Consider the following 26,219-nt stretch of genomic DNA (forward strand, 5'->3'; position numbering starts at 1 on the left):
CATGCAGTGAGAAGTAATTCACCTTTCACTGGCACAGTTTCTCCATCTTTCTCCCTTTCAAGAATGTTCCTTAGTCAACTGGGATTCTAATCAAGACCAAATTAGGTGACTCATCCAGGGTCATTTAATTACCAAGTGTCTGAGGTGGGCCTGGAATCCAGAGTGCCTGACTCCAAAGGTGTCTGGCACCCTATTCACCAAATTATTATAAAGATGCTTTTTATATCCCCTTCATTTCCATATATTCTCCTTCCTTCCCTACTCAGGGAAACTTTTCCTTGTAACAAAGAGTGAAAAAAGAGGGAGAGAATAAAAGCGGTTCAGTAAAACTCATCAATGCTAGCATCATCGATTTCAGAGTTAGAAGAGACCTCAAAGGTCATTTTACAGTCGAGAAAATTGAGGCAGGGGGAAATTAGGTGACTTATCCAGGGCTTCACAGTTTATAGGTGTCAAAGGTCAGTTGTTATTAAGTCAAAACAGCATCATTCCTCCCACAATAGGAAGAACTGGGTTCCTCTGAAAAGCCTGAGGCCAGTGTTAACTAGGAAGGTAACAACCTGATAAGATCTAGGGGACAGAGAAGGAACAGGGCTGAGGGAGAAGATATTGCCAAGTAGGGCCCCTTCCAACAAAAGAACAGATTGGTACAAGACGGCACCTCCTGCTCCCGTGGCCAGGCTTCCCTGAAAATCTGCCCCTCCACTCTCCTATCAGAGAAAATGGGATCACCAATAAATAAAATGAGAAAAACTCCTCAGCTGATAGAAGTACAGGCTGAAGGCACTTCTGTCTCCCAGGAGCCTCAGGAGGGAGGGGGGCAAATATGCCAGAGACACGTGCCTCCGTGCCAGGCTCTGCTGAACCTCCCTCCCCTCCAACCCCAAAAGCTCCATGCAAAGACAACCCAAATGATGCCTAGCTTAAGCTGAAGGCTGCGTGCCTCTGCTTTGTTCACCATTTATGGTATCTGAGCTCTGTTTGGGCTGTAGAGGCCAATAAATCGCCCATGCTGGGAGGGGAGAACTTCGCTCGTCCAAAGCTGTCCTTAGAGCAAATCCAAACACAGCCCCTGGCAGATTCCTTTTCCCTTAAACCTCCTGGCACCAGGCTGTGTGCAGCCTCAGCCTCTCCCTCTCCCGTGGCTGCCATGTGTGGCCAGAGGGGACCAGGGGCACGGCTCAGGAGCCTTTCCCGCCCTAGGGTCAACAATTGGGCATCTCCAATCTAAGCGCAGGCAGTTGTGGGCAAGCAGAGGATTAACTAGGCTGTCAGCTGAACAGAGCGGGTAAATGAGTAGCTAATGAAACATGAAGCTGAGATCTGTGAGCCATCAGTGTGCTTTGCCCCTCTCTTTGATCACGACTGACATTCCAGGAGGAGGCTGTGGGGAGGACTGGACGGTGACCCCATGGGGGTGGGAAGAGGGGTATGGAGACAATCCGCAGAGACCTCCTTTACAGGAGGAGAGGGGGAAGGGGAGAGATGCTAGCAGAGCTCATCCCTTCCCTCCAACTCCATGAAAATAGTTTCTGGGCTACCCGGGAGATGTTGGGCAAGGAACTTCATCTCTCTTGACCTCAGTCTCCTCATCTGTAAAAGAGGGGGCTGCTAGGACGCAGCCTCTGAATTCGAGCTCAAGCTCTCTGATTCTGGGAGTCTGAGCCTCGTGAAAGACCATGGAATTAGGACCACAAACTAAATATGAACATCTGGATCTGTAGGGAGAAATAGCTAGGAAGTGACAGAAGTGGGAAGAGTCCTAGGAAAGAAGGGCTTAGACTCATGCTTAGGAGAGAGGGTTGAACCTGGAAGTAAAAAGACCCGAGTTCAAACCCTCCCTCAGGCATCGATTAGCTGTGTGACCCTGGGCAAATCACGGGGTACAAAGAATCAGCCCTTTATCTCCTCCCCATGTTCTCCAGTCTTTCCCATATCCATCTTCCAGGAAACTGTTAGTACTCTAGATATGGGATCCTTGTCATCGATCGGGCATTAGGTAGAGGTGTAGCAGATAGGGGATTGGACTTGGAATCAGGGAGATATGGGTTCAAATGCTGCCTCAGACACTTGTTAGCTGTGTGACCCTGGCCTTAGTTTCCACATCTATAAAATGGGGATAATAGTAGCACCTACCTCACAGAAGTGTGGCATGAATTAAACAAGATAACCTATGTCGAGCACTTGGCAAAACTTAAAGGGTTTAATAAATGCTACCTATTATTATTTATGGATGATGAATGAATGACATTCACAAAAAGACTCAAGGATCCCAATGACCTGTTTACTTTGTAAAGCTATCTTCGTGGATCATAGATATACAATGGAAAAGAACCTTAGTGGTTGTCTGGTCCAACGCTTTCATTTTACAGATGAGAAAATGGAGACAGAGGGAAATTATTTATCCAAAGTCATATAGGTAGTTGAGTGGAAAAATCAGGATTTGAACCTAGATTCCTTTGACTCCAAAACCACTATGCCACTCCAATTAACTGAAGGGCAATGAACCTACCCTGTGTCTGGACAGAGCATGGCCCAACGTGACCTGTCTTTTATACAAGGACTTGAACTCTAAACCTGAGGTTGAGGGTGGCTCAATGGATTGAGAGCCAAGCCTAGAGATGGGAGGTCCTGGGTTCAAATTTGACCTCGGACACTTCCTAGCAGTGTAGCTCTGGGCAAGGTACTTAACCCCCATTGCCTAGCCCTTACCACTCTTCTGCCTTGGAACCAATACATGGAATTGATTCTAAGACAGAAGGTAAAGTTTTCATGGAAAAAAAAAGAATGTGTTTGGGATGTGTGAGGCATCTGTAAGCATTGTTGGAGATGTAATCAATGGTAGTCAGCAGTGGAAAGAGAGAGCACTGAACTAGGAATTCTGAAAATGAATTCGTGAGACCTGAGTTCAAATCCCATCTCCTTTCACTCAATACCTGCAGGATCTTAGGCAAGTCACCTTTCTGATTTTCATTATAATAAAATGATATATATTATATAGGCTTGGAGTCAAGAAGATTCTTCTTTCTGAGTTCAAATCTGGCTTTAGACACTTACATGTTATAAGATCCTGGGCAAGTCATGTTATCCCATTTGCCTCCATTTCCTCATCTGTAAAATAAACTAGACAAGAAAAAGGCAAACTAGCTGGATAACCCTGGGCAAGTCACTTCATCCTGTTTGCCTCAGTTTCCTCATCTGTAAAATAAACTAGGAAAGAAAATGGAAAACTAGCTGGATGATCTGGGCAAGTCATTTCATCCTGTTAGTCAGTTTCCTCATTTGTAAAATAACTAGAAAAGAAAAAGGTAAACTAGTTGCATGACCCTGGACTTCATCCTGTTTGCCTCAGTTTCCTCATCTGTAAAATAAACTAGAAAAGAAAAAGGCAAACTAGCTGCATGACCTGGACAAATCACTTCATCTTGTTTGCCTCAGTTTCCTCATCTGTAAAATAAACTAGAAAAGAAAAAGGCAAACTAGCTGCATGACCTGGACAAATCACTTCATCCTGTTTGCCTCAGTTTCCTCATCTGTAAAATAAACTAGAAAAGAAAAAGGCAAACTAGCTGCATGACCTGGACAAGTCACTTCATCCTGCTTGCCTCTGTTTCCTCATCTGTAAAATAAACTAGAAAAGTAAAAGGCAAACTAGCTGCATGACCTGGACAAGTCACTTCATCCTGCTTGCCTGTGTTTCCTCATCTGTAAAATAAACTAGAAAAGTAAAAGGCAAACTAGCTGCATGACCTGGACAAGTCACTTCATCTTGTTTGCCTCAGTTTCCTCATCTGTAAAATAAACTAGAAAAGAAAAAGGCAAACTAGCTGCATGACCTGGACAAGTCACTTCATCCTGTTTGCCTCAGTTTCCTCATCTGTAAAATAAACTAGAAAAGTAAAAGGCAAACTAGCTGCATGACCTGGACAAGTCACTTCATCCTGCTTGCCTCTGTTTCCTCATCTGTCAAATGAGCTGGAAAAGGAAATGGCAAACCACTGTCATATCTTTGCAATTAAAAAAAAAAATCAAATGAGGTCATAGAGTCAGAGACATCTTAAACAACTGAACAAAAGAAATGAATAGGGTTCCAATGGTGTATTTGCCAGAACTCAGCAGGCAGGCAGGCAGGTGCCAGCTGGCCACTGCCTAATGAGTAAGGCCAAGAGATAAGGAGAGAACAACCCCCCAGGGAGGGCCAGCAACCTTACCTGGGAGTCCTGAAGCCAAGGGATGATTCCCTGAGAGCTGCATGGATCACAGTCACTATTGGGAGGCCCCCAGAGCTTCCTCAGACACAGGCTGCCCCTCCTCTGGCCATGGCGGCCCCTGTGGCCCCCCCAAGGGCTAAGTGGCTCACTTGGGGGAAGAGCCCTGAAAGGCTGTGGTGGTAATCAGATTAGTGGGACGTCAGGCCAAGGTCCTGCCTAAGCCCAGATCTGGGCAGCTTGCAGGGGAGGGGAGAAAGCAGCAAGCCCCAGGCTCTGCTCAGAAACAACTCTTTTCCTACTGCCCAGTTTGCTCTCTGTATCCCCTCTGTATGGATGCATCGTTTCCCTGTTTTCATTTGAGACTTTGTGAAGGGGCTTAAAAACGTGTACTGCGGCTTTTGTTTTCACTAGGTAACTCGGTGGCTCGAGCCCTGGGCTCAGATTTCATCTCAGACACTAACTAGCAGTGTGACCCTGAGGAGGTCATTTAACGGCTGTCTGCCTCAGTTTCCTCATTTGCAAAATGGGAATAATAATAATAATAATAATAACAGCACTCGTCTCCCAGGGCTGTTGTAAGGATAACATGAAATATTTGAAAAACATCTGGCAAATTCAGAAACACCATTGCTGAATAGATTTCTCCTTCCTCAGCTATCTAGTGACATTTAGAAGCAGTTAGGTGAAGGGGCAATGAGGTGGCTCAGTGGACAGAGAGCCAGGCCAAGGGATGGCAGGTCCTGGGCTTGAATCTGGCCTCAGACACTGGCTTAGCCTCCATTGCCTAGCCCCTATTCCTGCTCCACTTTGTTACCAATACAGGCATTGATTCTAAGACGGAAGGGAAGGGCTAAAAGAAAAGCAGATAAGTGGCACATGGGTTAGAGTACTGAAGTTGGTTAGTTTTGCCCAATTCGATGGGACCCCTTTAAGGTCTTCTAGGCAAAAATACTAGAGTAGTTTGCCATTTCCTTTTCCAGCTCATTTTACAGATGAGGAAACTGAGGCAAACAGGGTAAAGTGACTTGCCCAGGATCCTACGGCTGGTGTCCAAGTTTGCATTAGAACTCAGGTCTTCCTGACTCCAGGGACAGCCACCTACCTGTCCCTGTACCACCTGGATGAGTTAGGAAGACCTTTCAAATCTGGCCTCAGACACTTAGGAACTGTGAAACTCTGGACAAGTCAGTTGGCCTCTATCTCCCTCATTTTCCTCAATTGTAAAATGAAAATCATAATTAGCACCTACCTCACACAGAGTTGTTGCAAGGGCCAAATGAGACAACATCTGTAAAACGCTTAGCCGACAGCAGACCCCCTCTAAATTACCTTCCCTTTCTCCTTCTCCCTTCCCATCCCTTGTGACAAAGAGGAATGAAAGAATGGAAATAGATCAGCAAAACCAACATATCCACTAAGGAAGACATTCTGCACTCGTATGCTTTCAAAGAAGGGAAAGGATGCATTTTCTTTTTTTTTTTAATTTGAAAATTTTAAATTAATTAATTTAGAAGCATTTTCTTGACTAGGAATATTTTTAAACTTCACTTTCTATGTGTGTGTCTTGTTCCTTCTCGTCTCTCTGGAAACTGAAAGAACAAAGAACTTGCCCCTTTGCCTCTGCATCTTTTCTCATTGACCAGGGCTTGGCTTAGAGAGGGAAGGTGGGAAGGGAACAGATGGGATACCTTGAGCATCTCTTTTCCATGGTATGTTCTATGCAAGCAACTCTTTTAAAAAATGTATTTTAAAAAACAACCTTTATCTGCCATCTTAGAATCAATACTTAGTATTGGTTCTAAGGCAGAAGGGCAACAGAGGCTAGGTAATGGGGGGTAAGTGACTTGCCCAGGGTCATACAGTGAGGAAGTGTCTGGGGTCAAATTTGAATCCAGGACCTCCCCTCTCCAGACCTGGGTCTCAATCCACTGAGCCACCCAGCTGCTCCTGTTCTCTATAACTCTTAACTTGAAGGTGCCATTGCTTTGCCTTCAGGCTTGGGAGCCACTTCCCAATCAAGACTTACAGATAGGACTCCTGATTGAATACATCTACAGAGAAGCTGCCTACAAGATTACGTTGTTAGGGGCAGATGTTGTTCTTACCCTGGACAGTAACCCGGGCACTGCAGGACGCCTGGCCAGACGAGTTCTCCGCCAGGCAGGTATAGAGACCATTGTCCTCGGGTAACGCATCTTGTACCTGCAATTCAGCCACGCCGTCCTCAAAAGTTGTATGGGCATATTGGATAGACCGATCTGTTCAGAGGGAAACACAGAGAACAATGACTTTCCTTCCGGGATGATCCCTGGTGTTGTTTCAGAGCTCAACTTCCCTTCAATTGCAGGCAAAGAGGAAAGAGAAGCAGGCACCAGGAAAGAAGAAAGACAGCCAGTGGGAACGCTGAGGAGCCAAGGCAGGGGCCAAGGATGCATTATAGGAAAGGGGCAGGGAGGGGAGGACCTGGAGAGGAGACATTCAGGGGGAAAGGGAAGTTTTCTAATTATTTTAACATTCAAAGTGGTTTAAAAAGCCTGCATCTTTTATCTCATGCAATTCTAGAGCTGAGAAGAATCCTCAAAGGTCTCCTGCCCCAGAGGCAAGCTTACTATCAGACTGGACTTTCTGCAGTCTAGACAGATGGGCTGTAGGCATCTACTACAATGATTTTACAGCCTAACTTCAGTTAAATATTAAAGATTTAGTTGTTCTTTGTATCTAATCAAATTCTGTCTTTCTGTAACTAAGCCGAGGCATTTTAATAATGATAATAAAGGTTAAAACATTTCTTTCCCTGGATAAAATGAGAGGTCATCCATCATCTGTCTGGGTTACTTGAGAGCTTGGGTTCTTAGCCTGAAATCTACAACATTTTTTCCTTTTAATTTTTTCTTTCTTTTTTACATTTCTATAAAAAATGTCTGAGTTCCAAATTCTGCTCCTTCCTTCCCCCTCCCCATCCAATAAGAGACGGAGCAATATGACATCAATTAAACAAGTATAGTCATACAAATCCTATTTCCTTATGAGCTACGACAAACTTTTTTCAACAACTATTTTGATCACTGCATTTCAATATAATTCAGATTCTCTGTAATCCAAGGGTCTCTTTTTTGCATTCATATTCTGTGGAAGCATCTATAGATTCCACCAGAGTGCCAAAATGGGGGTTCTCTGGCTCCCCGAAAAAGGTCAAGGACCCCGGCTCTAGAGGGAGTGCTTTGTAGAGATGGGAGAATGGATGAAATGACTTCAAGAAGTTTCTTTCCTGCCATATGTTTCTAAGACTTTATCATTTTAAGACTTGATCTTTGAGTTTCCAGGAAAAAAGAAAAAAAAAACCTCATTATTGGAGCTTCTGGCTCGAGAACAGGAATGTGTCCATTCTCTACGCAGCAAACAACTGACAATTCGTGTTCTGTGCCAGACCCTGGGGTCCTGGTTTGGAACTTCATAAAAATGAAAGTGGGGAGGGTGAGACAGGAGAGAAGTATTCAACAGAGTTCATTTTTTTTCTTCTGCCTGTAACAACCCTTGTGTCTCCATAACATTAGCAGAGATAGCAGGCTGGCCAAGTACGCCAGTTAAAGGGGCTCTGCCTTGCTAATATATATATACACTTTTTTTTTTTAAGGCTAGAGAAGAAGAACTGGGTAGAACACTAAGGGTAGGAAAGCTACATATGTTACAACACAATCCTCCAACTTTCAACTCATTAAGAATTCAGTGTTTCTCCCCAGTTTTGTTGCTGCAACACAGTATGGATGGATCCATCTTGGGGTCATTTTTCTTATGTCAAATAAAATGTCAAATTCTTATGTAAAAAAAAAAATGCTTTGGCCAAACAAAACCAGACAGAGGCACCAAAAACAAGGTGTTAGATCTGGTGGTCAGATTTGACTCTGGAGTACTTGAAACCTAGTCTCCGACTCCTAGGCAAGGCTGAATTTAATGGCAGCTGGAAACTGACGTCATCTTGAGCATCCTCTGGTGGGTACCATGGGAAAAAGACAAGGCTAAAGGGGGGTGGGGAAGGGGTATGGCATACAAGAAAGAGCACAGTACTAAGTACTTGGCAGCTACGTGGCTCTGTAGAGCTCCAGATCTGGGTTCAAATGTGATCTCAGATACTTCTGAGCGGTGTGACCCTGGGCAAATCCCTTAATCTCCACTGCCTGGCCCTCACCGCCCTGAAACAGATACTTAGTATTGATTTTAAGACAGGAGATAAGGATTAAAACAATTTATCTCTAGTCCTTGATCTATGAGATAATTCCACTTTGATGGGGTTGGGGGGACTCTTGTCAGGTCAGATCCTTGCTCCATCTCTGAAATCTAGTCTTGTTCTGGTTTGTAAGGTGAGTTCATAGTTTATCTAACTCAGCAAGTATTTATTAAACCAGCCACATGACTGTACCAGATCCTGGGGATACAAACCCATTCTTACTAGAGTTCTGAAAGTCTGGGTGTCAAAGAGAGAGAGGCTTGGCAAAAGAGGAAAAGCCAGCATGATCAACCCTTAATTACTGATTAATTAATTAATTATCAAAGGATTTGTAGTAACAGTTTCATATTATTTAATATTTAAAAAAATAAAATAAAATATTTAACCATCTGTCTGGTATAGTGCCAGGTCACAAGATCACAAATTTAGAGCTAGAAAGAACCCGAGTCCAACTCCTTTATTTTGCTGGTGAGGAAACTGAGGCACAGGTAGGCTAACTGCTTGGTTACAGTAAATGACTGCTGCGGAATTTGAATCCAGCTTTTTGATCAAGTAGTCCATTCTGGACTAGAATCTAAATCTAATTCTTTAAGTAATGAGTACCATAACGTTGGACACATTATTTATCTTCTTGGACTCCATTTATTTACCTATAACATGAGATGGTTGGACCAAGAGGTCTCTGATTCTATGAAATTATTAGCTTAATGTCTCTTGCTGCCTAGCACATTGTTTCACCACTAGAAGGTAAGTTCAGGAAATATAAACTTCTTTCAAAATGAGGCGGAGGAGACAGCTGGGTGGCTCAGTGGATGGAGAGCCAGGACTAGAGATAGGAGGTCCTGGGTTCAAATCTGGTATCAGACTTTTCCTAGCTGGGTACTCCCCATTGCTTAGGTCTTACTTTTGCCTTGGAACCAATACAAAGATTTATTCTAAGATGGAAGATAAGGGTTTCTAAAAAACAAGTAAGTCATAATGAATGAGGAAGGTCAAGATGCATCTCCAGAACCATCATATGAACAATATTTTGGATTGAGAAACAGAGTTAATAAAGCTAGTAAAAACAAACACCCAGCTGCATAGTTCAGTGGAGAGTGTTGGGTTTGGAGTCAGAGGATCTAGGTTCAAATCCTGGCTTTGCCTTTTACTATCTGTGTATCTTTCTGCAAATTATCTAGGTCTTAGTTGGTTCATTTGTAAAATATGAAGGTTGGACTAGATGACATTTAGAGTCCTTCCAGGAATAGGATTCTTGGAGCACTGGTCCATTGTCAGTGGCCTTGTGGGCCACTTTTTTTCATTTGCAAAATGGGGGAGGGAGGAAGGGCTGAATGTAATGACCTCTAAGATCTGATAGAACTTCTGGAACAGATTGACTCTGAAATCTAGCCTTGTTCTTTGCTAGTTGGTTAACATTTTTATCAGTGAAAAGGATATAAAAGCACTGCTGAGAATGTGTGGCATTTATTAGTTATGTGCCAGTGAAATATGCTAAGAAGATCTTTACAATTATTATCTCATTTGATCTTTGCAACAACCCTGGGAGGTGGGGGCTTTTATTATCCTCATTTTACAGATGAGGAAACTGAGGCAAAGAGAGCTCAAGTAATTTGCTTAGGGTTATACAGCTAGTAAATTTCTGGGGCTAGATTTGAAACCAGGTCTTCCTGATTCCAGCAAGTGCTCCATGCACCATGCCACCTCATTGCTTCCTACAGATGGCATGCTGATCAATTTTCAGGCAACAGAAAGCTAGGAAGGATAGCTGACCAGTTGTAGGACAGTCACAAGCCCTGCAAAGATCCTAGAATGAATCTGTTAAGCTAAAATTCAGTGGGGGAGATTTTTAAGTTTTCTGCTTGGGTTCAACTTTATTAGTCTAAGATGGTGAACATATTAGGGAACTTCTTTTCTGGGGAAAACCTGGGGATTCGGTAGACCAAGAGCTGAACAGGGCAACCAGCAAACCTAATGCCATATTAGGTAATGTGAAAGGGTGGTCATAGGACGGCTACACTTGGCCCTGGCCCAGCTTCATCTGCAGTGCTGTATTTGCTTCAAACCTTAGGGATGGCCAGGCTTGGAGGAAGGAGGATCTGGGTTCAAATGTGGCCTTGGACACTTCCCAGCTGTGTGACCCTGGGCAACCATGCCCTAGCCCTTACCTCTCTTCTGCCTTAGAAATGATACTACTTTTTTTTTTTTTTTAGTATTTTGCAAATTAGTTTTATTAATTTGAACACAAAATTAATGAAGACAAATCCTGTACACATTCATGGACATAATATACCTTTTTTTTTTTAGTACAATAAGGCCCAGGAATTAAAAAAAAAAAACTTTTCTCCTGGTCTCATATTGATTAAAGGTATATGAAAAGAAAAGGCAAGATTAAAAAAATAAAAGATCTGCCAAACTGTCTTTGCTTCAAGCAAAAAATAAAAAGTATATGATTTATAATTAAACAATAATTTGGGAAATCTGTAAATGACTAATTCTAGTAGCAGCATTATGAATCCTCAGTAAGTGGATGGACGTGCTCTTTAGCTTCCCGGGTTAGCTGGTGCTTTTTTCAAGGAATTAGAGGAGATCAATTCGTCAAAAGAATGGTTTGAGGGTGAGGGTTGAAAAAAAAATAAAGAATTACACTGAGACACTAAAGTGACTCCAGAGTAGGATAACCAGAGTGACCAGGAACCAGCATAGAAATATTGCTTAAAATAAATGAGAACGTTTAGTTCGGAAAAAGAAGACTTGGGGAGAGCTTGGTGTACAGGGTGGAGACAGAGGTGTGCTGGAAATAGATTGTACCAGCTCGAGAGCTGATTGTTAAATTTTTAGCTCATGCTTTACATCTCTGAAATCAGTCATCATTGCAAATTCAGCTGGATTTATTTTTGTGTTGATTGTTTAGGCTTAAGAAAGTGAAAGAGACTATATCTCAGATGAAATGAAAAATGGACATATACATTCAAACATGCATAAACACACATGCATGCAAACATACACATATAGAAACAGACATATAGCAAACAAACCTATGTGCATGAACATGTATGTGTACATATTAGAAAAAGCACACACAATAGTGTAAACTTGCATGCATGTATACATATAGAAAAGGCACAAATGCACAAGCAATAGTGTGTAAACTCAATGTGCATACAAACACATGCATAAACACAAACACAGAAACAGACAAGCAAACATGCACGTGTGCATGGACATGCATGTGCAAACATAGAACAGACATAGTACAACACTTTATAAACACGTGTACATGTATACAGATGCATAAACACACGATCACATATGCACAAACGTGCACATGTGCACAATATTGTGTGTGCCCTCCTGACTCCAGGCTTGGCTCTCTAGCCACTGGACTATTCAGTGCCATCCTTAAAGTTTGTAGCGAAAACAGCACTGCAGATGCAGCCGGGCCAGGGCCAAGGGTAGCCGTCCTATGGCCACCCTTTCACGTAGCCTAATATGGCATTAGGTTTGCTGGTTGCCCTGTCAGTGCTGACTCCTATTTAGCTCTCAGTCCATGCATGAACGCCTGTATGTGTGTACATTATGGATATATTTATATATGTGCATATATACACATATATGTATGCATGTTTCCAGAGAGTTGATTGTTAAACATTTACCATCATACTTCTGAAGGGGATTAGATTTGTCTGCTCGGTCCCAGAGGGTAGAACTAGAAGCAATGGATGGGAGCTGGACAGGTAACGTAGCCTTAATACAAAGAAAAACTTTTGAACAATTATATCTCTACAAAAGAGGGATGACCTGCCTCAGGAGACAGTGAGCTGCCTCTCCCTAGAAGCCTTCAGGTAAAAACTGGATGGCCCTTGGTCAGGCTGGAATTAATGAAGAGTTAGGGAAGACCTATGTCTGGGCCAGATGGTCCCTGAAGCCTCCTCTGACACGGAAACTCTGTGATGCAACCTTAGAGATCCCTAGTTCAATCCCCTGATTTTGTGAATGAGAAAACTGAGGCTGGGAGAAGCAACAGGATTTGGTGAAGTTGCCATTGTGCAATCACCTGTGCTTTCTTGACCCAAGCCCAGCCCAGGAGAAACTCCAGCACTCACCAGCTTCAAGGACTTGGTTTACATAAACTCAAAGTGATGGAAATTTGCCCTCCTGCCCTCCCTATCTAGGGACCCAATTTAACCTAGATCAGTCTCTTCTGCTCTGGACAAAGAAATTCAGCTGTCCAGCATTCACTGAGCAAACAGGGCACACTAACTCACCAAGCTGCTGTGTGCTCTTGAAAGGGGCGTAGCCTTATAAAATCAGTTACAGCTGGAAGGTGCTTTAGAGACTAAAAGTTCAATATTAATTCTGTAGACAGAGGCGAATGTCCATTGAAGTAAAATGGATTGCCCAACACTGATGGATTAGTTAGTTAGTGGCCGTGCTAGAACAAGAATTCAGTTTCCCGATTCTTTGTCCACTGTTCTTTTCACTGCATGATGCTGGCTCCCTTTGTTTTGATCATCAACAGCATCGTCAGCTTCATCCCCATCCTTTACCGGTGCTGACTCTTTGGAAGTTATCATCCCAAGAGTTCACAGTATGGTGACTCAAGACCAGACCCTACTTAGTACTTCAGTGACAGAGCACCATGGCCAACCGATATCAGAGCATCCTAATCATCTTTGAAGATGGAAGAAGAGGGCAAGCAAGGAAGCCAAGAGGATGCCTTACCATTGAGTAGCCAGGTGACATATGGGGTGGGCTTCCCTTCTATTGTGCACTGGAGCACAAAGTCCTCACCCTCTATGACTGTACAGTCCTTCAGGACACTGGAAAAAGAGGGGGGCATCTTACTGACTCTTGGTCCTGTTAGGGGAAAGAAGGAGTAGTTGTCAGCAAGGTATTGAGCCTTTTGTTCATTCAAACACAGACAATCTAGTCAAAAATTTTATTACAAAATGAAAGATGGGACTTTGCCTACCTATATCCACTAAACTAGATATTACAGAGAGCTGTAACATCATTGGATAAATAATAATTGTGATGTCCTGAAATTTGTAGGAGATGAAATGCGAGAAAAGGGTGAGTGATTTGACTATGGGTCAAATATCCATACAAAAATGTATGGTAGGGCATCAGACCTGGACATAGGAGGTTCTGGGTTCAAATATGGCCTCAGATACTTCCTAGCTGTGTGACCCTGGTGAAGTCACTTACCCCAATTGCCTAGCCCTTATAACACTGATACTTAATATTAATTCTAAGACAGAAGGTAAGAGTTTTAAGGGGGGAAAACATTTTTAATGAAAAAGCTAAAGATTTAGTAAAGATGTGTGCAAGTCTCTGAGGTATCTGAAGCTATAAGTGTGTGAAGACAAATTTGAACCACAGGTCCTCTAGACTCTAGACCTGGTGCTCTGTTCATTGTGCTACCTACCTGTCCCTCGGTCAACAAATGTTAATAAGGAACAGATACTGTGCTAAGCCAGTGATGGTAAACCTTTTAGAGACCAAATACCCAAATTGCAACTCTGATGAAGAATGTGAGCCCCCCCTTACCAGAGACAGAGGAGGGAGGAAGCCCTTTCATCAAGCTGCTAGGCATAAGGGGAGGGGAGGGAGCAGCCTGGACCCATGTCCCTCTGGCTTTCTAGAAATGAACTCTGGAGAACTTTGTGCTGGGGTGAGAGTGATGACGTACATGCCCACAGAGAGAGCTCTGAATAGCCCTTCTGGCATGTGTATCATAGTTTTGCCACCACACTGCTAAGCAGAAGATATAAACATACAAGGAAAAAGAAAGTCTTTGACCTTAAGGAACTTACATTCTAATGGGGGAAGATCATACTCAAAAGAAGAGCTAGTTTTATTTCCTCCATGAATTTTTCTCTAGTGTAAGTAGTCTTATTTCCCAACATGATGAATAGGGAAATATGAACTATATGATAATATACAGACAACCTATGCAATATAACCTGCCACCTTGGGGATGGGGGAACAGTGAGGAGGGGGGAAGAATGAGACATGAATTTTTGAATATAATGTGAGAATTTTTTCTCTTTGATAAGCATATTTATTAGAATTTATAGCAAATCATGTGTATTATATTATGTTACCTATTCTATTATGTTTATATAGATATTAAAATACCTAAAAAAGGAAACCTAGAAAGGAGAATAAGCAGATTAAGGTTCATTGAAGAGTTGGTCAAACGCTGCTGGTGTGTTGTTGTTATACTTTATTAGCCCATCTCAGCTGTTTTTGTCTTTTTGTATTTTCCCTATTCTCCCAGTCTCCCATTGTGAAAACTGTTCTAGTCTAGCCAGAATGTTTCCAGAAAAGGAAATTCAATAAGAGTGACACAAACACACACGACCTAGATTCAAGTTTTATTTCCGAAGTTCGTTACCTGTGTGACCTAAGGGCAAGTCATTTCACTTGCTTTGACCTCAGCTCCTTTATCTGTTTAATGAGAAGGTTAGCCTAGATGGATTCTGAGGTCCTTTCCAATTGAAATCTAGGGTCCTATGATGGCATAAGGAAGATGATATTGGCCTTGGAATCAGGAAAATCCAGAGTCAAATCCTGCTCCAGATACTTGCTAGTAGTGTGGCTATGGGCAAATTAGCTTCTCTATGCTTCAGTTTCTTCAACTATAAAATGAGAGGGTTGGATTCGGGGTCCTCTAAGGCCCCTTCTAGCTCCAAATCAATGATTCTATGATTCTGGAACTTTGGAGCAAGTGAATGTGAGTGATATGACTGGGTGCCCCAAAAAAGGCCAGTCCTGTTTCATGAGACAAATAGTCAACTTATGGAAGTCATTACTCTGAGAAGGAGAGCAGGCTGTAAATATAAATAGATTCAAAAAGGTTTAAATAAATTCATGGCTGACAGAGCCATAATAGGAAACGTGGTTGCTTTGGGACATGTTCCTAGCCTTTGAGCTTGACTCCAAGAGTACAACCATTCCCTGTCTCAGACACAGCACACAAAGCTTTATGAGCCAATCATATCTCGCAGGGTTACAATTTTCTCCCTGAACTCTCTGATCATGGCTATTTCATTCCAAAGCTAAAGAAAGCACTACTATGCACGATAAAACAACTGAAGCAGCATACTCCTTCTGAGGGACACACAACACTTAGTTAAGATGTGGTCTCTGCACTTAGTGAACTTCTAATCTATGAGGAGAAAAAGATGAAAAACACAGATAGTTATGATGGAGAATGGTACAGGGTCATACGATCATAGATTTAGATCTGGAATGGACCATCGAGGTCATCCACTCCAAACCTCTCACTTTATAGGTGAGGAATCTGAAGCCCACAAGTGACATGCCTGCCTCAACATCAAGCAGATGATAAGCCACAGTAGGATCTCAGTCCAAGTACAAAATGAAGTGATTCAGGAGTTCTTAGGAGGAAGATCATTACCATTGGAGTAGGGAAGAAATCCAGGAACACTTCATGAAGGAAGTGGCATTTGAATTGGGTTTAAAGGGTAAGTATGAAGTGAATAGATGAAGAGAGAAGGAAGGTATTACATGTACAGGGGAACATGTGAAACTTAGCAGGAATAGAGAAGGCATGGAGACAAATATTAAGATAAGATAGGAAAGGTAGAGTGGTACCAAACTGTAGGGGTACCAAACATTAAGGAAAGATTAGGGATATTACTTGGAAGATAATAAGAAGCCATTGGAAATTTCTGAGCAAAGGAGTGACCTGATCAGATTTATGCACAATCCATTCTCCACAGAACAGAAAATGGATTGGAATGAGTGAGTGCAAAGGTGGAAAGATCCATTAGGAGACTATTGCAATAGTCTAGGTGGTTATGTTAGGGTATGAGAATAGAAAGGAGGCTACTGGGGCAGCTAGGCAGCACAGCAGATAGAGTGCCAAACCTGGAGTGGGGAAGACCTGGGTTCAAATTTGGCTTCAGATACTTCCTAGCTATGTGACCCTGGGCAAGTCACTTACCCCCAATTACCTAGTCCTTACCCTTCTGTCTTAGAATTGATATTTAGTATAAATATTTAAGTATCATTTAAAGGTTCAGAAAAGAAAGAAAAGATGGTACTGATATTAAGTACCATTTGGATATGAGTTGAAAATGAGAGAAGACTCAAATTTTTAAGAGTCAATTCATCCAATACAAGAGGCCATGTGAGCTGTAATCCAGCAAACAGGAATAATGAGGCCAGAGGGAAAGAGGACAATACAATGAGTTAAGTTTGTACATGAGGCGCTGGGTAGGACTCACTGGATGAGGTGTCTGGGAAGCAGATGGAAATGTATGTCTAGGAGGAGGGCAGTCAGAACTGGAGATGGAGATTTGGGAGTCATCTGAATTGCTGCAGTAACTAAAGCCATGGTACTGAATGAGATTGCCCAGGGAGAGAGGCAAGCAGAGGGCCAAGGACTGAAGGTGTCCATGAAGGTGTGGCATCTTCAAAGCCAATGTCTCCATTGGGTGGACAGCTGTATGAAATGCTGCAGAGGATAAAAGAATCACAGATCTTGAGCTGGAAGGGACCTGACAGGTTATCAATTCCAACACTCTGATTTTGTGATGAGGAAACTAAGTCACGGAAAGCTAAGAGGATGGAGTAGGATCAAGACTGAAAAACTGGCCATTGGATTTAGTGATTAAGAGGTCACTGGAGACCTTTAGGAAAGGTCTCAGATTTGTGTAGTGGAAATTGGTCTGGAGGAGTGGAAAGGTGCAGTAGTGAATACTTCATCTGGAATCAGAGGATGTTCACATCCTGCTTCTTCCACTTAATACCTGTATGACTTTGCCATTTCATTCTTTTCTGCCTTACTTTCCTCATTTTCAAAGTGAGGAGGTTGAACTAACAAAATGATCATTGAGATGGTTTCTAGTTCTAAATCTATGATCTGATGCTTAAGAAGGGGATGGACCAAGGCAAAGTGGATGATGAGAAAGTTCTCAAGAGTTGTAGCTGTGCTGAAGACAAGAGGGATGGTAGCCAAAGGGAAGGCTGTCATGGAGTAAGAGGGAGCCATAGTGGGAGATATTGAAGGTACATGAAAAAAGGAAGAATGATTCCCAGAGGAAATTCTTGAACAAAATGTAGAAGGAAGGATAGAATGAAATCAAAAGCACAAGCAAAATGATTAGTCTCATAAAGATGAGTATTTTCTGTAACCAATGGGAAAATGAAAAAAAAATAAGGAACAAGGCTGAGAAAGTTTTCAGGGGCAGAAGAGGGGACTCATTGGAGTTTATGTTGAGTGGCTTTGACCTGAGTGAAAGAGACTATCTCATGTCATGAATGTTCCTAGGCAGGAATAAGGATAGAACCTGAAAAAAGAGAGGCAAAATCTCAGTCTCAGTGTGGGAAATGAGACGGTGAGTTCATAAGAGGTTATGTGTGTCCATGTCCAGCACGTATGTGTGTTGGGAGGAAAAATTTATCCCATTCACATATCTAACTCTTAATGCAATGGTTTTAATATGTGCAGTACAATGCTGAAAGTGAGATTAAAAATCAATATAAGGAATAACTAGGCAACTCAGGGGATAAAGAGCTGGGTGCAGGTTAAAAAAAGATATAGTGTCCCCCCCCACTCCATATTAATCTCCCAACTACTTCCCTATCTTATGACAATTAAAGGAAGACACTTAAAGTTTCTACATTCGTTTATAAAATGAGGAGATTGGGCTAGGTCAGTGATGGTGAACCTTTTAGAGGAGTGGATGATGTGAGAAATTTCCTTGGGTACCCATGGAGAGGGGGCAGGGGAGTAGCCTGGCCCTGTGTCCTTCTGGCTTTCTAGTAATGAACTCTGGAGAGCTCTGTGCTGGAGCGATGGCTCATGTGCCCACAGACAGGGTTCTGAGTGCCCCCTCTGGCACCTGTGCCATGGGTTTGTCACCATGGGACAAGGTGGTCTCTAAAGTCCCTTCCATTTCTAAGTCTATGATCCATGCATATAGCACAGGGTCATTCTAAAGTCAATACTCTTCTTTTCAGTTGTTTCAGTTATTTGTGACTCTTCATGACTCCCATTTAGAGTTTTCTTGGCAAAGATATTAGAGTGCTTTGCCATTTCCTTCTGTGGCTATTTGACTGCAATGTAGATGAGAAAAACGAAGCAAACACAGCTAAATGATTTGGCAGGATTTGTACTCAAGTCTTCTTGACTCCAGTCCTGATGCACTATTTGCTGTGCTGCCTAGCTGCCCCTCTCTTTCCCTATTCCTAAATGATGTTCTATTTGGCCTTAGGATACATCAGAAGACGTTTCTTCAGTTGATTCATCATCCCAATAAAAGTCCCTGATTGCACAGGTGATTATGGGGAAAGGATAGAGAGATAAAAGATATAAAAAATGTGACATCTGCCAGGTGAATCATTTAATTACGAGGCAGCAAACTGTATGAAGAGACATACTCACTTCTGACTGTCAGCATCCACCGGCTGGTCACACGGCCTTTTATGTTGTAGGCCATGCAGCTGTAGCTGCCACTGTCTTCCATTTGAGCCTTCGGTAGACACAGGCAGTGGGTACCATCCTCCTCTTCATATATCTGGATCCCTTCCCTTTCCATCAGAAAGGTACTGTCCCGGAACCATTCCACAGTTGGCTTTGGAGTCCCTGAAACTATAGGGACAGGTAAGGGGATGTTGTAACCACAGAATAGTGGCAAAGGCCATGGGTGGGATAGAGGAGTAAGGAAAAGGAATAAATCCTGATGGCCAAACTGCCCCTACTTGTCCAGTTCCCTGTCTCTCCTTCGGATGCCTTTTATTCCAAGGAATGTCACATGACTGCTCCTTTTCTCAAGTGGGCTCATTTTGTAATTTATTGGTAAATATTTCTGAGGACAAGTACCATGGAATTTTTCATTAAATTGGGAAATCCTGGGGCCTCAATGGATTAAATATTTCCTAAAGTTGGAAACTAGGTCTCCTTCCCTTTGTGATTCATCCTAGTATAGTTAGGACCTTGAAGGGCCATAAGAAGCTTGGAACCAATCAGAGAATAATGAATAGAATTACTTGGGAAACTATGAAAGCCAAAGGAAAACAGATCTGGGTTCCATGATCATTGTCTCACTTACCTTGACTTTTGAACTTGACTTCATCACCTTCCTGGATTTCTTGACTTTTAGGTTGTATCAAGAATTGGGGTGATTTGTCGAGGGTCTTATTTCTTCGGTTTTCAAGGGTAATTTTCTTGGTTGCTATTTTGGTCTGTAGATTCTGGCTCTTGGAATCAGGTTTCTTTGTCAAAGAAGATGCCGTAGGCTGAGCTGTGGGCATCGTCTCTTTCCCTTGAAGTGGGAGGTTGCCCGTGGTCTGTGGCTTGGTTTCAAGAGGAGTTCTTACAGGCTGCAGGATGATTGTGCTTGATGTCTTCTGAAGGACTGGGGCCACCTCTGGAGCTTTCTCATGCAGCTTATAGAGGGGTTCTGGATGAGAATCACTCATTGGCTGGGGTGAACTGTGCGCTCTTTCATTTTCTCTATAGGATGTTTTCGGGAAGTTGGGGTGATTTTGACTCTTGGTGACATTCTCTAGACAGTTTGGCTGGGGGCTTTTTGAGATTTTGCTAGTTGTAACCATCTTAGCTTCTGAACTTTCAATCACAACTGCATTCATGAGGGATCTGTGGACAGGGAGGAAGAAAGAATTAATTAGTTTTTTAGAGAATAAAATAATCACCAGGACATTTGTAGATGTTATTCATCCCAAAGTCAGAATCCAGGACAGCAAAACCCCAGGAAGTAAAAAAGAGAACATCAGGACATTAGCCCTCTCCCCTGTGGAAGTCATGTGTTTTGTGGGAATATGGAAAAATGGATAATAACCACTAAAATTAACTAGTCTGAGAAGCACCAAAAGCATCAAATAATAATAATAATAATTTATATAGCACTTTAAGGTTTGCATACATTGCTCACTTGAACATCATAACAACCTTATGAGATTGGTAGTAGTAGTAGTAGTATTATGCCCATTTTACAGATAAGGACTCCAACATGCTTTTCACTCTAGCACTTATATTTCAAATGACAGAAAAGAAAGGAATCTTATAAGCCATCTGTCTCAATATCCTCATTTTCCATATGATGAAACTGAGGTCCACTGAAGGTAAGAATGACTTGAGAGCACTTGGCTTAAAAGGGACAAACACCAGGATTTGAACTCAGGTCCTGGGGCTCTTAAATTTGGCACTTTATCTACTACCCAACCCTATGTCTCAGACACTATCTTGTCAGCCTCAAGAGAGTGAGAATGGTGAAGTTATGTGATCTTATAATTCCTCCTAAAGTGATCAAGAAAGTATTTCTGGTGAAAAGAAGTTTGGTCCTGAATTGTAAGAGAAGAATTCCACCAGGCATCAGCTCTCAGTGACAGGGATTCTGGGTTCCCCAAGGCCATGCCAGGCAGATGGACACAAGCTCTGGGACAGGCTGACATCACCGCATACTTGGGCAAAAGGCAAAAGCCTGTTGGTGCCTGCTTGCCTCAAGTCTGCAAATAACTACATATATGTATGTATATGCGTACAAGACTTGGGGTGTCTATATGCACACATATAATATTAAGTGTATACATGCATGTGTCTCATATTAAAGGATTTATAGGGTATTTACACAGCAAGGACAAACCATTCTAAAAGACAACATGCAAATAACTACATGTGTGTTTGTGAATATACATGCATATCCAACTCTATCTCTACACACACACATACAGCAGGGACTGTGCATCCTTTGGGGGAACCCTGCTGCTTAGCTTAGAGCCTGGCACTGAGTCAGTGCCTAATAAATACTTGCTGACTAAGAATAAAATCAACCATTTGGGGGCTTGGTGTCGGGAAGAAGTGGCATTTCTGGATAACTTCCCCAATATTTCTGTGTATCTGGAATGCATTAGATCACCATTTTTCCTCTTCCCTGGCCGCCAGGCTCGTTCCCTGAGCAGGATCCCAGAAACAGGCCAAAGGTCAGGGGAGACTTGAATCAAATTTACAATCTCCACACTGACATCAAAGGTGGACCATCCTGAGCCCCACCATCTTCTCAAAGTATCCTTTCTCCTGGCAACGTGGCCACAATGATGTGGGCAGGAAAAAAGCTGATGAAAATCATAAAGAGAAACTCCCTACCAGGGAAGCTGGTATGGTGCAGAGGCAAGAAGACTAGGTTTGGGATCTGGCTAGCTGTGGAGCCTTGAGCAAGTCATTTAACCTCTGAGGCTCAGTTTCCTCATGTGTAAAATGCAGATTATGATACTTACCGTACACACCTGGAGGTTAATATTAAAGTCAATGAAAGTAGTGAAATTGAAAGCATTTAATAACCATAAAGTAACATAAAAATGTCAGTTATAATTCTTAGCTCACATACATATACTATCCTACTACCACCACCACCACTCCCACTACTGCAAATACTACCACTACTATTACTATCATTACTCTACCAGTCCCATCATCACCACCACCACCACTACTACTACTCCCACTCCCACTATATCTACTTCCACTATTATGACCACCACACCTAGTCCCAATCCCACTGCTGCTGCTACTACTACTACTATTACCATCACTAATACTTCTCCTACTACTACCACTACTCTTATTGCTATCATCACTACTACCACTGTTGCTGCTGCTGCTATTACTACTACTATTACTAGTAAAGTGTATTAAACATTGACAAAATTTCAGAGAAAATCCCAATACTATTCCTTTTTTAGCTCATTTTAATGATAGAAAGTTCAATAATTATGAAACTTGAGCATACCTTTTTGTATTATCTGTACCTAGAAAAAGAAAAAAGGGTGACTATTAATGTAGCATCTTACAAGTCAAAGAAAAGATAAAACAAAATCTCTATGAATTTACACAGTGTGTTAACATTCCAAGCATTATCTGTGTCTTTATTGTATTCTCACTCTAGTCAAACAATCAAAACTGCTATTTTCTTGTGCCCGATTTTTTTAGGGTTAATGCTCTGGGAGGTATATGATCGAGTTGGTTAAATGCAAGATCCAGGATCTGGAAGATTCCAGTTCAAGTCTTGCCCCTGACCAACATTAGGTGTGTGACCCTGGGTAAGACATTTGCTCAGTGCCTACAAGGAACTCACTAAGATGAACAACTGCCCAACATTTGCATCTGGAATATTATTGTGCTGAAAGGAATATTAAGCTGGAGGAATTCCATGTGAACTGGAACAACTTTCAGTAATTGATGCAGAATGAGAGGAGCTGAACCAGGAGAACATTGTACACAGAGACTGATACACTGTGGTACAATCGAAGGTAATGGACTTCTCTACTAGCAGCAAGGCAATGATTCAGGACAATTCTTTTTTTTAAGTTTATTTATTTAATTTATGATATTTTTCCATGGTTATATGATTCATGTTCTTTCCTTCCTTTCTTAGACCCCCTTCCCATAGCCAATGAGAAACTCCATTGGTTTTTACATGTGTCATTGATCAAGACCTATTTCTATATTATTAATATTTGCACCAGAGTGATAGTTTAGAGTCAACATTCCCTAATCATATTCCCATTGACCCATGTGATCAAGAAGTTGTTTTTCTTTTGTGTTTCTGCTCCCACAGTTCTTTCTCTGGATGGGTATAGCTTTCTTTCTCATAAGTTCCTCTGGATTGTCCTGGCTCATTGCATTGCTGCTAGTAGAGAAGTCCATTACATTCGATTGTACCACAGTGTATCAGTCTCTGTGTACAATATCCTCCTGGCTCTGTATCACTTCCTGGAGGTCATTCCAGTCTCCATGGAATTCCTCCACTTTATTATTCCCTTGAGCACAATAGTATTCCATCACCAACATATACCACAATTTGTTTAGCCATTCCCCAATTGAAGGGCATCCCCTCATTTTCCAGGTTTTTGCCACCACAAAGAGCACAGCTATGAATATTCTTGTACAAGTCTTTTTCCTTATTATTTCTTTGGGGTATAAGCCCAGCAGTAGTGGATCCAGGGCAATTCTGAGGAACTTGTGAAAAATAACTCTGTCCACATCCAGAGAAAGAACTGTGGGAGCAGAAATACAGAAGAAAAACATATAATTGATCACATAGTTTGATGCAGGTAAGATTGGGGTTTTGCTGTTAAAAGATCACTCTATGGCAAATATGAATAACATGGAAATAAGTTTTGAACAATGATACATATATAACCCAGTGGAACTGCTTGTCAGCTTCAGGAAGGGGGAGGAAAGAGCAAGGGGATCATGAATCATGTAACCATGGGAAAATATTCTAAAAACAACAAACAAAAACATTTCCCCATCTGCATTAGTTGAGGAGAGTTTCTTTATGAAGAGTCCTCTATACATATATATATATATGCTACATGCCCAGGATGTAAGTCTTTCAGAATTCCTTTATAAAGGAGTTCTAAGGCTATTGAGTTTGTCAGTCTTGGAAGAAATAGGAATCAATAGTTTTGTACTTATTTGTATACTTATTTAGTGCCTTAATGTTTGCAAAATGCTTTATACATATAGATATATTATCTAGGAATAACCTAACATCAAAAATATTTTAGTTTGTTCAAAAACATTAACAGAAGCACTAGTTCATACTATAATGGAAAAAACGGGAACCAATCGAAATATCCAGGGGACAAAGTGATTAAATAAACTGTGGTACATAAACATGATGGAACATTATAGAGCTGTTAAAAATAGCAAGTATGGGGATCACATCAATATGTGGATATATGCTTGTGCATAGAGATTTATGAAATAAAACCTCTTTAAAGTGATCTTGAAATAGATCTCCTGTGTTCATGTTGGTAGATTACTCTTCTGCCTTGGAATGAATATCTGGTATTGATTCCAAGACAGAAGATAAGGGTTTAAAAAAAAATCAGATGATTTGTGTGGATTCACAACAAGTAACATTAAGTAGAAAAATACAGAACATAAAAGAAGGTAGGTGGCATCTCTTGTTTTGTTTTTTTCTAATGAATAATTGATAACAAGGGAGTGGAAAGAATGGAAAAATAGTTTCATGTCCATTAAATTAAATAGTTTTTTAAAAAAGATCTGACTCCATAATAAAAAACTAAATTCTCATAGTACACAATATTTGAGGCATCTCAAAAACAAATTGCCTCTTGATATAATTGATTATTTTTGAAAGCAAGATCTATGGAAGATTAAGCTCACTTAAAGAAATTCAGGGGTAGGTAGCTGGGCCTGTGATTTCATTGCTGTAAGGAATTCCTAGTTTACAAATTCACACTACCAATGCACATCATACTTTTTTGGCACCTTAGGGACTTACCTAAGGAATTACCTAAAGTAGAGCAAACTTATAGGCAAAATTCCTTTGTGCAGCCCTAACTAAATTAAAATGCAATTGGGGAATGTCTAACAAAAATAAGTAAAAATACAATAAAATATAGATAATGCTAATATGCAGTTTTCTAATTCAATATGTCTGGGCAGGAATCCTTATATATGATTTAGTGGTCCCCTTCTATTTGAGTTTGATGGCACTGGAAGCTCACAGTAGGTGGCACACAGGTAATAGCACCTCTGTTTGTGGGCTAACACCCCCCACACACACACCCACACACACAAGGGTGAGTTTTTATCTGGATGTCTGAAGAGTTCCAAAACTCAAGGGTTAAGAGTGGGAAAATCATGTAGGAACAGTGATCTAGTCCAGGAGTATCTGTACTAGAACAGGAAGCAAAATGTGGGGAATGTGGGGGAGCTGACCATTTGTAGGGCTCAACCTGTTTTCCCAACAAAATGCCCATCTTTTCCTGGTATCTGCTTGTATTCTCTGCCTCTTTCCTCTGTTTACATTTTGACATGAACAGGGATAAGGTATCTGTGCTCCATCTTGATTCAGTTGTATCTTATAAGACCATGGGTTCCATGCCCTTCCTCTTTGACTTCCAGGCATTCATTCCTTACTTCCCTCTAACTGAGCATAGTGTTGAACTGAAGATATTGCTTTATTGTTTGTTTTTAACTTAGCAAAGACTTCGTATTTTTTATTTGTGGTGTAAGAAAACTGGTCTCAAAGGAAGGAAGACCTGGGTTCAGGTTTTGTCTTTGATTCAACTGGCTTCAGTCCTGGGCAAATCATTTAAACTTCTGGTATTCTATGCTAGTAGGGTCAGACTCCAAGAGAAACTAGTAGGAAGAGGAATAAAGGTGGATGCTTACAGTGGATGTCCCTCATCTCAGCGAAACAGGAGCCCAAGTCTTTAGATGCGAGAGAAGTAATAAGGATCAGGGAGGGAGCCTGAGGAGCTTTGACAGAACTGCTGTTGTGGTATTCTGCTACAAAATCAGCCAGAAGTGAATAGAAGGATAAGCAGTCCCAGATTAAGTTGAACAGTTTTGCTTCTTCTATTAATTAATAGACAGTGGAAGAAGGTCAGGGCTCATGAGAACTGGTACCCTGTAGACAACGACTATCTATCTTGCCATTGACTAATGCCAAACCTATAAATTTACACGTACATTGTTAATATACTTAAGGAATAAACAAGTGATTTCAGTAGTCTTCTCCCTGGAGCCCAGCAGTATTGGAAGAAGTCAATCCCCAGTATCTCTGTCATACCTTGGATGATGAGCTCTGAAGACATGGATGCTTTCCCTGCAACATTCACTGCCACACATGTGTAGACACCCACATCAGAGAGCTGGACCTCTTGGATTTCCAACACTTGCATCCCATTCTTCTCAAGCATGTGGATATGGGCATTGGGTTCCAGTGGGACATCTCCCTGTGTGT

The 26,219-nt window shown here is 41.6% G+C and overlaps 1 protein-coding gene across 10 annotated transcripts in view; it reads right to left on the bottom strand.

Moving 5' to 3' along the window:
- The window catches only part of MYLK (myosin light chain kinase), a 475,306-nt gene that overhangs the window by 178,390 nt on the left and 270,697 nt on the right, over positions 1–26,219 (bottom strand). For all 10 annotated transcript variants that reach the window (XM_056793546.1, XM_016433505.2, XM_007493805.3 and 7 more), the window contains 6 exons: positions 26,046–26,211; positions 22,224–22,242; positions 19,527–20,074; positions 18,860–19,066; positions 13,162–13,296; positions 6,317–6,469 (listed from right to left, as the gene is read on the bottom strand). In XM_056793546.1, the coding sequence (XP_056649524.1) occupies positions 6,317–6,469; positions 13,162–13,296; positions 18,860–19,066; positions 19,527–20,074; positions 22,224–22,242; positions 26,046–26,211 (1,228 nt within the window). The remainder of the gene's footprint in view (positions 1–6,316; positions 6,470–13,161; positions 13,297–18,859; positions 19,067–19,526; positions 20,075–22,223; positions 22,243–26,045; positions 26,212–26,219) is intronic.

Source organism: Monodelphis domestica, chromosome 4 (assembly GCF_027887165.1).
Source record: "Monodelphis domestica isolate mMonDom1 chromosome 4, mMonDom1.pri, whole genome shotgun sequence".
In the NCBI taxonomy this organism is placed as follows: domain Eukaryota; kingdom Metazoa; phylum Chordata; class Mammalia; order Didelphimorphia; family Didelphidae; genus Monodelphis; species Monodelphis domestica.